Source organism: Theropithecus gelada, chromosome 20 (genome assembly GCF_003255815.1).
Source record: "Theropithecus gelada isolate Dixy chromosome 20, Tgel_1.0, whole genome shotgun sequence".
In the NCBI taxonomy this organism is placed as follows: domain Eukaryota; kingdom Metazoa; phylum Chordata; class Mammalia; order Primates; family Cercopithecidae; genus Theropithecus; species Theropithecus gelada.
In genome coordinates this window covers 26,573,870-26,587,008 of record NC_037688.1, presented here as the reverse complement: position 1 = coordinate 26,587,008, position 13,139 = coordinate 26,573,870, and the positions used below count along the sequence as shown (strand labels likewise).

Here is a 13,139-nt window from a genome sequence, read left to right as displayed (position 1 = left end):
ACAGAGCTGACATTCCCAAATACCCCTTCGAAAACTCCACCTCTGGGTCCTTCAGACACTCAAACTCAATATATTCCTCACCAAGAACTAATTTTCCTCCCCCAACTTGTTCCTCTTTCTCCTCTGTTTCCAGTGTTGGTCCAAAGGAACATTCTAGAAGCTGCTGGCATTACTTCTTGTTTAGAACGACTTAGGTGCTGGAAACCTTCCCCCAAATCAAAACTGTATTATTGGTAGGGCACGGTGGCTCACGCCTGTAATCCCAGCACTTTGGGAGGACAAGGCAGGTGTATCACCCGAGGTCAGGACTTCAAGACTGGCCTGGCCAACATGATGAAATCCCATCTCCACTAAAAGCGCAAAAATTAGCCAGGCATGGTGGCGGGCACCTGTACTCAGTTACTCAGGAGGGTGAGGCAGGAGAATCACCTGAACCCAGGAGGCGGAGGTTGCAGTGAGCCAAGATTGCACCATTGCACTCCAGCCTGGGCAACAAGAGTGAGACTCCATCTCAAAACAAAAACAAAAAAAAAACCTGTTTCATCTTCAGACAGGCAGGCACATAACACCTCTCCCAACCTCGTGCTCAAAACCTCCATTGGGACAGTGGGAAGTGACTGTCTTTAGACGCTGATGTGCAAATGGATCACAGTCTTTGTGGAAGGCAGTATCTCCCAAAATCACAAATGCACATACCTGGGCCCAGCAGGCTTACCCGTGGATATTCATCTTCCAGATATACCAGAATGTGTAGAAAAAAACGTATATCCCAGATTACTTTCTGCAGTCCTGTCTCCTAAAAGATAGGACACTACCCAGTGTCCCAGTGTCCATCTATCACGGACTGGCTAAATAACCTACGGTGCAGGTAGCTATAAAAGGAAAATAAAAGAACATACCCCATAAATATACACACCAATTTTGTACCCTCAGAAATTAAAATTAAAAATTTTTAAAAAGGCCAGACGCAGTGGCTCATGCCTCTAATCCCAGTACTTTGGGAGGTCAAGGGGGGCGGATCACCTGAGGTCGGGAGATCAGTCTGACGAACATGGAGAAACCCTGTCTCTACTAAGAAAAAAAAACGAAAGTAGCCAGGTGTGGTGGCACATGCCTGTAATCCTAGCTACTCAGGAGGCTGAAGCAGGATAATCACTTGAACCTGGGAGGCAGAGGTTGTGGTGAGTCGAGATTGCACCATTGGACTGCAGCCTGGGCAACAAGAGCGAAATTCCGTCTCAAAAAAAAAAAAAGTAAATATTAAAAAAACTTTTTTTTTTTTAATAAAAATAGGCTGGGCACGGTGGCTCACGCCTGTAATTCTAGCACTTTGGGAGGCCAAGGCAAGTGGATTGCTTGAGCCCAGGAGCTTGAGACCAGCCTGGCCAACATGGTGAAACCCCGTCTCTACCAAAAAATACAAAATTTAGCCGGCTGTGGTGGCATGTGCCTGTAGTCTCAGCTACTCGGGAGACTGAGGTATGAGAATCACTTGAACTAGGCGGAGATTGCAGCAAGCTGAGATTGCGCCTCTGCACTCCAACCTGGACAACAGAGCAAGACTCAGTCTAGGGAAGATATGTGCGGAGAGAGAGAGAGAGAACACACAGATATATTGTTGGGAGAAAAACAAGGTACGGAGCAGTGCTATCATATGCCATGCTTTGTGTAAAAGGATCATATGTTAGGAATTTACACTGGCATAATGAAACAAGACTATGTTTGTATTTCCATAAGGAAACCCTGCAAAGGATACACAGCAGACTAATGAAATCGGTTCCCTGTGCCCTGGGGAAGAACTGAGTGAAGCGTGGATTGGGGTGGGAAGGAGACTTCACTGTCTGCCATATAGACATATACATAAGCTTTTTCATATATATATGAAGATGTATATTTAAACTTATTTTTTAACCTAATTTGCCTATGAAAAGATCAGAAAGAGAAAACCCTCCATGAACCACAACCCAAGGCCCACAGGTAACCCCGCTCAGCTGCCTCTGCAGCCTCATCCCAGGACCCTCTCCTCCCTCCTCCTTCCATGTCCAGGATGGCAGAGCTCCAGCCTTCTGCCTCCATGACCCTGCCACACTTTTGGGCACCCCACTTCCTCCTCCTGGAGTGCCCTTTCCCTTTCCTTGCATGGAAGACGCCCTCTTACTCATCAAGGCCCAGCAGGTGAAACTGACCACTCCTGGCATCCTCTGAACACATTCTCACTCCGGTGGCATTCTCGGAGCCTACTGGAGTTACCCGCTGAGAGGTCTCTCTCGGAGCTTTTCCGGAATCTCCCTGAGCATAGGGGGTGAGTCTTAGGCCTGGGTGCACTGGCTACTTCTCTGGGTCCCCCACTCCCACGCCCATCCACTGCACTTTGGTTTTTTCTTTTTTTTTTCTGAGATGGAGTCTCGCTCTGTCACCAAGGCTGGAGTGCAATGACACAATCTCCACTCACCGCAACCTCCACCTCCCAGGTTCAAGCGATTCTCTTGCCTCAGTCTCCCAAGTAGCTGGGATTACAGGCATGTACCACTATGCTTGGCTAACTATTTTTTGTATTTAGTAGAAACGGGGTTTCACCATGTTGGCCAGGATGGTCATAAACTCCTGACCTCAAGTGATCTGCCCACCTTGGCCTCCCAAAGTGCTGGGATTATAGCCGTGAGTCACCGCGCCCAGCCTCCCATCCACCCCTCTTTGCATCCACAGAGTTCTCAATCCTGGGCATGGCAGAAGTACCAGCCTCATCCCTCCCTGATCAAGGGTGTGCCCTGGGATTCCTGGCCTCGGGCTGGACAACCAGGTGCCCACATCCCAGTTGGGGTATCTACTCATCGAACATCTAGCCCCTGGGGTTGCCCAGGGAAATGCATTGGGTGGCAGCAGATATCTGAGAAGCTTGCTAATTTATTTATTTATTTAGAGACGGAGTCTCACTTTGTCACCCAGGCTAGGGTGCAGTGGCACAATCGCAGCTCACTGCATTCTCCACCTTCTGGGTTCAATCAATTCTCCTGCCTCAGCCTCCCAAGTAGCAGGGATTACAGGCACACACCACTACGCCCAGCTGATTTTTTTCTATTTTTAGTAGAGACGGGGTTTCACCGTGTTGGTCAAGCTAGTCTCAAACTCCTGACCTTGTGATCTGCCTGCCTCCGCCTCCCAAAGTGCAGATTACAGGTGTAAGCCACCGCGCCTGGCCCGAGAAGCTTTTAAAAATGTCAAGTTCAAGGCTAGGCGTGGTGGCTCACTCCTGCAATCCCAGCACTTTGGGAGGCTGAGGCAGGCAGATCGCTTGAAGTCAGGAGCTGGAGAGCAGCCTGGCCAACATGGTGAAACCCTGTCTCTACAAAAATACAAAACAATTAGCCAGGCATAGTGGTGCATGCCTGTAATCCCAGCTACTTGGGAGGCTGAGGCACGACAATTGCTTGAACCCAGGAGGCGGGGGTGGCAGTGAGCTGAGATCGTGTCATTGCACTCCAGCCTGGGTGACAGAGCAAGACTTCATCTCATAAATAAATAATAAATAAATAAATAAATGTCAAGTTCAGATCTCCACCCTCGGAGATTGGCTTTCAGTGAATCTGCAAGAGGGCAAGTCTGCATGAAGTACCCCAGGTGATTTGATTTTTATTTTTATTTTTATTTTTATTTTATTTTTTTTTTTTTTTGAGACGGAGTCTCGCTCTGTAGCCCAGGCTGGAGTGCAGTGGCCGGATCTCAGCTCACTGCAAGCTCCGCCTCCCGGGTTCACGCCATTCTCCGGCCTCAGCCTCCCGAGTAGCTGGGACTACAGGCGCCCGCCATCTCGCCCGGCTATTTTTTGTATTTCTTAGTAGAGACGGGGTTTCACTGTGTTTGCCAGGATGGTCTCGATCTCCTGACCTCGTGATCCGCCCATCTCGGCCTCCCAAAGTGCTGGGATTACAGGCTTGAGCCACCGCGCCCGGCCGTGATTTGATTTTTAACCACAAGGATCTCAGTGGCTGGGACACAGCATTTTTGGCAGTGGGAGAACAGACAGGTATTCTTAAGCATCTGCATCATGAAATATACACACACACACACACTTTTTTTTTTTTTTTTTTTTTTTTTTTTGTGACAGGATCTCTATCACCCAAGCTGGAGTGCCGTGGTGCAATCATGGCTTACTGCAGCCTCGACCTCCCAGGCTTCAAGCAATCACCCCACCTCAGCCTCCTGAGTAGTTGGGACTACATGCACATGCCACCACGCCCAGCAAATTTTTGTCTTTTTTTGATGCTAGGACCACAGGTGCATGCCACCATGCCTGGCTAAATTTTTTTTTTTAATCTTTGTGCAGATAGGGGTCTCGTCATGTTGCCCAGGCTGGTCTCAAACTCCTGGGCCCAAGTAATCCTGCGGCCTCGGCCTCCCAAAGCACTGGGATTATAGGTGTGAGCCACCGCATCTATCTGGCCTGAAATATTTTAAAAGCCAAGCAGAAGCTGACAAGTTCAAGATCATCCTGACTCCCCTGGCCCTAGCTACAACTTGCCCCACTCTTCCCATCCCAGTTCTACACAACCTCCATGAGCAGGTCCCCTTTCTTAAGCCACAACAAACCTGTTCCAGTCCACCCTGAGCACCCTGCACAGTGGCAAGCAAGAAAATGCCAGTTTCTTCCCAACAAAGGCACTAGGCTTAGTCACTGTTTGCAGTGCACTGTTTGCTTAACACAGAAGCAGGCAGGGTGAAGAAACTGGTTTGGCTGGTTTGCTGGGTGAGAGGGAGCGCAGGGGATCTTTTGAACCAAAGGTAAAATGTGGGAGACTTTCAAACAGACAGCACCAAGTCCTCCTGGGGCTCTAATATTTCATATTCACTGAACGCTTGACATACCATCCTATGATGTCTCCGTGCTATTATGCCCATTTTACAGAGAGGGAAAGTAAGTCCTCAGCTGATGTTCCTAGGCTGGGAAGGCACACTGTCTAGACTTAAATCTAAGCAGTCTGACTCAAGAACCTTCTGAATTTGGGGAAGATGCCGCCCAAACCTTGGGCAGAAGTGGAGGATTGCAGGCAGGTAAGAGGAAGGAAGGAGGAAGATGAAAAGTGCAGAAAGGGAGGAGGCCTACAACCCCCAACAGTAACAAGAACAAGCTGGGACACTGGGATCCCTGGCCTAGGGAAACTTACCTTAACAAAGAGGAAGACAGAAAGAAAGAGAGAGAGATAGCTAGAGATGGGGCTAGAGAAACAGCGAGTGAGCATGCACCACAGATTTCTTTTTATTTGACCAAAGGTGGAAAACACTTAAAAATGACTATATGCCCTCCCATTTCCAGATTCAGGTTTGAGATCTCCCTCCCTGCCCTCCACAGTTGTCAGAGGGAAGCTATGAACACAGTATCCCCGGCACACACAAAGCATAAAGGAAGGTTCTAACCGATCAAATTCTTCCCTGCCCATTTACAATCAACCTTAAGGGCTGGACTAAGTCCATAGAGTCTGAGAGTGAAAAACATTGGCCAAGATAGTGATTTATTCATGTGTTCATTCATTTGCTCAAAATAACACTGAGAGTTTACTGTGTCCCTAGGAAATATCAATCACTGTTGAAATTATTCTGCTTTCTCTCTTAACGTTCCTTCCCACTGGCACGTATGTTCCATCCAATCTGCCGTAACCTCAGGGTTCAGCCTGGTGCTAACACACAACAGGCACTCACCTTTGTGAACTAAATGAATGAATATGCATACTTAATTTTCATAACAGATCAATAAGTATTACCGCCCCATTTTACAAGTGGGAAAACTGAGGCTCATAGAAGTAAAGTGACTTATTCAAAGTCAAATAGCTAGTGGCTAAAATTCAAACCTGGCTTTCCTGTACTTCCTTGCTGAAGGATCCATTCTTGAAAGCCTTGTGCCCCCAAAGGAGATAGAGCTGAGGCAGGATAGAAACCCAGTAAGGGGCCCGGCTCAGTGGCTCACGCCTGTAATCCCAGCACTTTGGAAGGCTGAGACAGGTAGATCACTTTGAGCTCAGGAGTTCAAGACCAACATGGTGAAACCCCGAATCTACTAAAAATAGAAAAATTAGCCAGGCCTGCTTGTGGGCACGCCTGTAATCCCAGCTACTCAGGAGGCTGAGGCTGGAGAATCGCTTGAACATTGGAGGTGGGGGTTGCAGTGAGCTGAGATCGTACCTCTCTACACCCCAGCCTGAGCGACAGAGTGATACTCCATCTCAAAAAAAAAAAAAAAAGAAAGAAACCCAGCAAGGATTGGATTGGGACAGGTGCCTCTTGGGGATTTTAGGGTCTGGGCAGCTTCTGAGAGATAGGAGAGCTTCAGCCTCTGGTGTATCTGGGGTTACTTTGGAAAGGAATGTGTAAGACACAAGGTGAGCATTTCGGAAGAAAAGCTTCACCCAATAAAAAGCCCAGGAGACCAAATAGGGATTTCCATAACCACCTGGCAGAGAGGGGCAGGCAGGGCCCCACTGGGAGGAAGCAGCAGCCAGCCTTCCTTAAATGGCCTTGCCAGGCCCAAGACTTTCCACCTCCGCACCTCCAGAGACACAAAGGCAAGGCCAGAAGGGTGGCCCACTGGTCTCCTTTCACAGTAAGCTCAGATCAACCTTTGTCACAGACATGAGTAATTGGGGAAGTGACTTTTAGGAGTTTGAGGGGTAGGGAGTGGGGATCTGATGATGTAAGGTGATCCCAAAGCTGGTTTCCGGGTTTGCTTTTTAAAAGTCTAATTGTATTAGGGGGCCTGCATACTGTTTTCTGAACCTTTCAGCACATCCTTCAGAAAGGAGGGGAAATGGCTGGGCTTGGTGGCTCACGCCTGTAATCCCAGCACTTTGGGAGGCCAAGGCCGGTGGATTACCTGAGGCCAGGAGTTTGCCCAGCCTGGGGAACAAGAGCAAAACTCCAGATTGTAGACCAGCCTAGCCAACATGGTGAAACCCTGTCTCTACTAAAAATACAAAAATTAGCCAGGCATGGAGGCGGATACCTGTAATCCCAGCTACTCGGGAGGCTGAGGCAGGAGAATCACTGGAACCCGGGAGGCGGAGGTTGCAGTGAGCCGAGATCACATCACTGCACTCCAGTCTGGGCAAAAGAGCGAGACTCCGTCTCAAGAAAAAAAGGAGGGGAAATGGGTGTATTTAATGCTTGAGGTCAACCCCTCAAGCAGTCAAACCTCAACACTGAAATATAGGCCATGTGTTTCCAAGGCCAGACTGCAGAGCAAGCAAAGGAAGAAAACAATCACTGGCAAAGCCGGCCAGCTTTTCCTTCTTCCGCCCCTGAATTAACTTAAACTGTGGTAACTAGGCTACTACTTTAGAGATCCCAAACTGTCTAATAGCCTGGGTTTCTCAAACCGGTGTGTGCTATGAAGAAGGAAAATAAGCAGCAACTCTAAAGAACTGGTTTATTGGCCAGGCATGGTGGCTCACACATGTAATCCCAGCACTTTGGGAGGCCAAGGCAGGCAGATCACCTGAGGTCAGGAGTTCGAGACCAGCCTGACCAATACAATGAAACTCTGTCTCTACTAAAAATACAAAGGCATGGTGGTATGTGCCTGTAATCCCAGCTGCTAAGGAGGCTGAGACAGGAGAATCGCTTGAACTCAGGAGGCAGAGGTTGCAGTGAGCTGAGATCGCACCTCTGCACTCCAGGCTGGGCAGCAAGAGCAAAACTCCATCTCAAAAATAAAAAAAAAACAAAACTGGTTTATTATGGTTCAGTTTTTTTTTTTTTTTTTTTTAACGGTCTTCATTCTAGAAGCTGGAGAGAAATCAATAGAATAAATACAAGGTTGAGATCATGGGGTCAGCCATGGCATGGGGCAGAGGAATGACCCTAGCAAACCACTCCAAAGTCCCCTGAGTTAAGACCCTACAGCTACCAGTGCACAAAAAGTGACAGGTTTCAAGTTTCAAAATTCCCATGGAGTAAATTCTTCATGAAGTCAATGTCTAAACCTGGTGCCTATGTTACATCCATCCCTTCACTTCCCTGCACTGTCCAAAGAGAGTCAGGCCACATCCCAAGTCTTATCTGGCTTTTAAAATCACAAGCCAGCTCCTGAGATCGAACGTGTGATTTTACCACAAGGGCACTTCCATCCTGGGGCGATTCCACATTGGACTGATACAAGGAGACCCACAGTCCAAAAAGGCCAAAACAAATATCAAATGTCAGGAAATCTGTTATGTGGGGGTGGAGGTCGGTGAACATAAAGGGAACTGAAACCAACCACACCAGAGGCCTGTGGATTCTGTGTGGAGGCTGCCTCTTCCCACTAAACCAGCAGTCCCAGGGTCCCCCCCACCTCCCCCGCATCTGACCCGTCTCCATCATCATCGCCCCCTCTCGGAGGACCCACACTATCAACACCTCCATTCTCAGCTCACTTCACGCTGGACACTAATTCCCCAAACACCTTTTTTGTTTTTGTTTTTTCAGGTTATTGAGGTGAAAAACAAGGGGAAAAAGGAAGAGAAAAGACCAACTGTGGATCAGATTACAGAATTGCTTTATGCCTCAGTTTCCTTACTTACAAAGTAGGAAGAATAATACTGCCCACGCTCCTAATGTTCTAGTGAAGACTAAATGAGGTAAAATATGTGAAGCACTTGCCCCAGAGTCTGAGGCAAAAGTGAATATGTGTCACTATTAATTATTATCATATTAGTGTTAATATGTAATAACATTATTGGTCAGACACAGGAGCTTAGAAGGGAGAAATAAAAACCAGACCAACCCACCCTTGGTGCTACCAAGTATCTTGGTGCAGGAAAACAAAGTCACCAGCCTTAGCACTGGGCCACGCCAGACACACGCTCAGATACAAGCTCGTTTCTAGCCCCTGCCTTGCTCTCCAAGGCTAGATCAAGCTTGCCTCCCCCGCGAAGATGCTCCTCAATGCCCACTGACATCAAAATATTCAATCCCCAGCACTCTGGGAAGCCAAGGTGGGTGAATCACTTGAGCCCAGGAGTTTTAGATAACTTCTGATCCAATAGAAAGCTCTAGAGCACACAGAGCAAATATACTTCATCAGTCGAGCTGTAGTTTCTCTGTAAAAAACTTCAAATGACTTCCAAGTTCAAAAAAAATTTTAAAGACAACAGCATGATTGCTAAAGATTCATGTGGTCAAAGACCAGAAGAATAGACACAATGGAGGTGTTCCCTCAGGGGAATTGTGGGTGATTTCTCCCTAAAAAAAAATATGCCTTTTATTGTGATATCCAATCAACTAAAATCATGAGAGAGGAGAAAGTGGTTTGATATAAAGTAAGCACTCGGGATTCAGTGAATCCAGAAGAGAAACTAGCCCCTTCCCTTGCTCCCTGGACAACAGTGGACTGGAACACAGCAAACTCTAGATTATCACAACGATAAGCCTAGAAGTACATTGGGTGTATGCATTTTCATCCTGAGTCAGAACTACCATGCTTTTTTAAAAAAAATATATAATTATTCCTGGCCAGGCATGGTGGCTTATGCCTGTAATCCCAGCACTTTGGGAAATTGAGTCAGGTGGTCTCCTGAGGTCAGGAGTTCAAGACCAGCCTGGCCAACATGGTGAAACTCCTTCTCTACTAAAAATACAAAAAATTAGCTGGGCATGGTGGTGGGCACCTGTAATCCTAGCTACTCAGGAGGCTGAGGCAGGAGAATCACTTGAACCTGGGAGCCAGAGGTGGCAGTGAGCTGAGATCACACCATTACAACACTCCAGCCTAGGCAACAAGAGTAAAACTGTCTCAAAAAAAAAAAAAAAAATCATTATTTCTTGGGGGAAACAGTACCTGTAACAAGATATTTTGGTTCAGGCACAGTGTCTCAGGCCTGCAATCCCAGCACTTTGGGAGGCTGAGACAGAAGGATCCTTTGAGCCCAAGAGTTCGACACCAGCCTGGGCAACATGGAGAGACTCCTGTCTCTAAAAAAAATTTATTTTAGTTTATTTTTTGGAACAGAGTCTTGCTCTGTCACCCAGGCTCGAGTGCGGTGGCACTATCTCAGCTCACTGCAACCTCCACCTCCTGGGTTCAAGCAATTCTCCTGCCTCCTCCTGAGTAGCTAGGATTACAGGTGCACGCCACCATGCCCGGCTAATTTTTGTATTTTTTTTAGTAGAGACAGGGTTTCATCGTGTTGGCCAGGTTGGTCTCGAACTCCTAACCTTGTGATCCACCCGCCTCGGCCTCCCAAAGTGCTGGGATTACAGGTGTGAGCCACTGCGCCCAGCCTTAAAAAAATGTTAAAATTGGCCGGGCGCAGTGGCTCAAGCCTCTAATCCCAGCACTTTGGGAGGCCGAGACGTGCGGATCACGAGGTCAGGAGATCGAGACCATCCTGGCGAACACGGTGAAACCCCGTCTCTACTAAAAACTACAAAAAACTAGCCGGGCGAGGTGGCGGGCGCCTGTAGTCCCAACTACTCGGGAGGCTGAGGCAGGAAAATGGCGTAAACCCGGGAGGCGGAGCTTGCAGTGAGCTGAGATCCGGCTACTGCACTCCAGCCTGGGCGACAGAGCGAGACTCTGTTTCAAAAAAAAAAAAAGTTTAAATTATCCAGGCATGGTGGCACATGCCTGTGATAACCAGCTACTAGGGAGACAGAGGTGGGAAGGATCACTTGAGCCCAGAGGCTGCAGTAAGCTGTGATTGTGCTACTGCACTCCAGCTTGGGAAACAGAGCAAGACCCTTTTTTTAAAAAAAAAAAAAAAAAAAGCTTTAATATCTATAAACAAAAGCCACAGCCCAGTAACCAAGAGAGAGCTGCTCTTCAGTCATCCCAGAGATGGTGCTTAATGGGGCTTGGGAGTCAGGTCCCAGTTCAGATACCTGCTCTGCTGACCCTGGGCAAGTAGATGTCACCCTCTCAGCCTCGGTTTGCTCATCTGTAAAACGGGAATATTCCTGCCGGGCCTTCCCACCCACCAGGTTTTTGCAGTCTGAAATGGGACACTGTCTCTACAGTGCTGAGGGCAATAAGAGAAATACGAAGACTTCTAGTAAGTGCCCTCAACCTCTGCTTTTTTATAACATAGTTAACAACCAGGCAGGGCTACCCCCTCCACCAGTGCTCAGTCGTAAACGTTTGGATCCCCAAATCTGTGTAAATTCCAAGGGGTGTCGTTTGAGCCAAGGAGAGAGCTTGCCCATTCCAACCCAGGGGTGTGGGAGTGCAATTTCTCGGCCCCTTTCCAACCCCACCCTACTCCGCCCAGGGACACCAGCGGCGCGCCCTCACCTCTGCCCAGGACGCGTCCTCTCTCCAGGTGCCGCCGGGGCACCGTGAACGTGTAGCTCTCGGCGTCAAAGCCGGGGTGGCAGGGCTCCGGCTCCTGGCAGAGCCAAGACGAGACCTGGGGTGGGGGAAAGGTAGATGGAACCGGGTGACTCGGAGGGTTCCCTCCAGCTCACCGAAACCAACAACGCCGCCCCTCCCTCGCTCCCGGCGTCGGGATTGGGGGAGGACCCCCGCCCCCAACCTCGGGCCGGGCGGGCAGCGACGTCACCCTCCCCCACCCCGAAACCTACGGCCGCTAAGCCCCCAGGAACTCCCGGAAGGGGGCCGCCGAGTCACCCCCTCGAGACCTAGCCCATCGTTCTTTTCGGTCTCCTTTCTCATTTTATTGGAGATGTCTTTATTCTCCCCAACCCCACTTTCCTTAAACCGGGAATGCACCACTCCTCAGAGCGAGGGGCGCTCCCACCTCCCCCGACCCCACTTTCTTATCCCCGGGACTCCCACTTCTATTTACGACCTTTCTTGGCATGGCAGGTGCCTTTATTTCTACGTATGCCCCTCTCCTTTCCTCGAGGATCATCCCCACGACTCCTGGCTCCCCCTCGACTTGCACCGGGGCTCCCCTTCTCCACACCCCACCCCCCACACCCCGCTCCACGACCCCTGCGCCAGCCCGAGCCCACCCCGCGGACTCGGAAGCCAGACGCCCCCGCCTCGGTCTGCGCTGGAGGGGGCAGCAAAGCCGCGCTCGCCCCTCACCACCCACGCCCCACTCCCATCACTGCGGGGTCCGGAGCGCGCGAGGCTTCCAGGCCGCTCCGCTCCTCGGGACCCGAACTTTCTTGGAAGAAGGGAAGCGGTGACGACGGGAGAGGAAGGGGCGCAGGGCTGGGGCGGGGGGCTGGGGCGCAGAGTGTGCGGCCGGCACGCGTCCCTCGCAAGGCAGGGGACCCGAAGTACCTGCAGCAGCAGCAGCAGCGCCGACAGGCTGCGGCTCCAAGGGCCCATGGCTGGCCGGGGACGCCGAGCGAGGGCAGGGGCCGGGTGCGGTCGGGTCGGGCCGGGCTGGAACGGACTGGAGTCTGAACTGACTTCCGCGAGCTCACAGGTGCTTTGCAGTTCCGACGCCACTGAGACTGGGGTGCGCTGCTGCCGCCGCCAGGTGTGCCTCGGAGGGACCGCCCCCCGTACAGCTGATTGGCTGAGGGTTCACCTGCCGGCCACAGCCAATCAGCAGCGCGGACCCCTCCCCCGGACGGAGCTAACGGCCCGCCCCCCCGGCCTCGCGCAGACCCAGTGACCCTCTAGCCTGGAATTGCTGGGGTCTAGGTGGGTTATGGGACCTGCACGGTTCTGATTCCACTGGGTTCGAATCCCAGCACCGCTAGTGGCTCACTAAGACCTGGGATCAGAAAGAGCTTTTACACTTGGCTGAGTTCTTTTGTTTTTTGGGGGGTTTTTTGTTTTTGTTTTTTTGTTTGTTTTGGAAATGAGGTCTCACCCTTTCACCCAGGCTGGAGTGCAGTGGTGCGATCACAGCTCACTGCAGCCTTGAACTGGGCTCAAACAGTCCTCTGGCCCCAGCCTCTCTAGTAGCTGGGAGTACAGGTGCACACGACCACACCAGGCTAATTTTTTTTTTTCTTTTGTCTTTTTGTAGAGAGATGAGTCGGGGCAGACAGGGGCAGTGGGGGCGCTGTGTCTCCCTATATTGCCCAGCCTGGTCTCCAACTCCTGTGCTGAAGTGATCCTCCTTCCTTGGCCTCCCAAAGTACTGGGCTTATAGGTGTGAACCACGAGCCACTGAGCTAGCAGCCTAATTTTTTGTGTGTTTTTTTTGTTTGTTTTTTGAGACAGAGTCTCACTCTGTCTTGCCCAGGCT

The 13,139-nt window shown here is 50.1% G+C and overlaps 1 protein-coding gene across 2 annotated transcripts in view; it reads right to left on the bottom strand.

Annotated features, from left to right (window-relative positions):
* CDH1 (cadherin 1) overlaps window positions 1–12,454 on the bottom strand; it is a 102,318-nt gene extending 89,864 nt beyond the window's left edge. For both annotated transcript variants that reach the window (XM_025369983.1, XM_025369984.1), the window contains exons 1-2: window positions 12,218–12,454; window positions 11,258–11,372 (exon numbers count right to left, since the gene is read on the bottom strand). In XM_025369983.1, the coding sequence (XP_025225768.1) occupies window positions 11,258–11,372; window positions 12,218–12,265 (163 nt within the window). In that variant the 5' untranslated portion in view covers window positions 12,266–12,454. The remainder of the gene's footprint in view (window positions 1–11,257; window positions 11,373–12,217) is intronic.
* Between the last annotated feature and the right edge of the window lie 685 nt (window positions 12,455–13,139).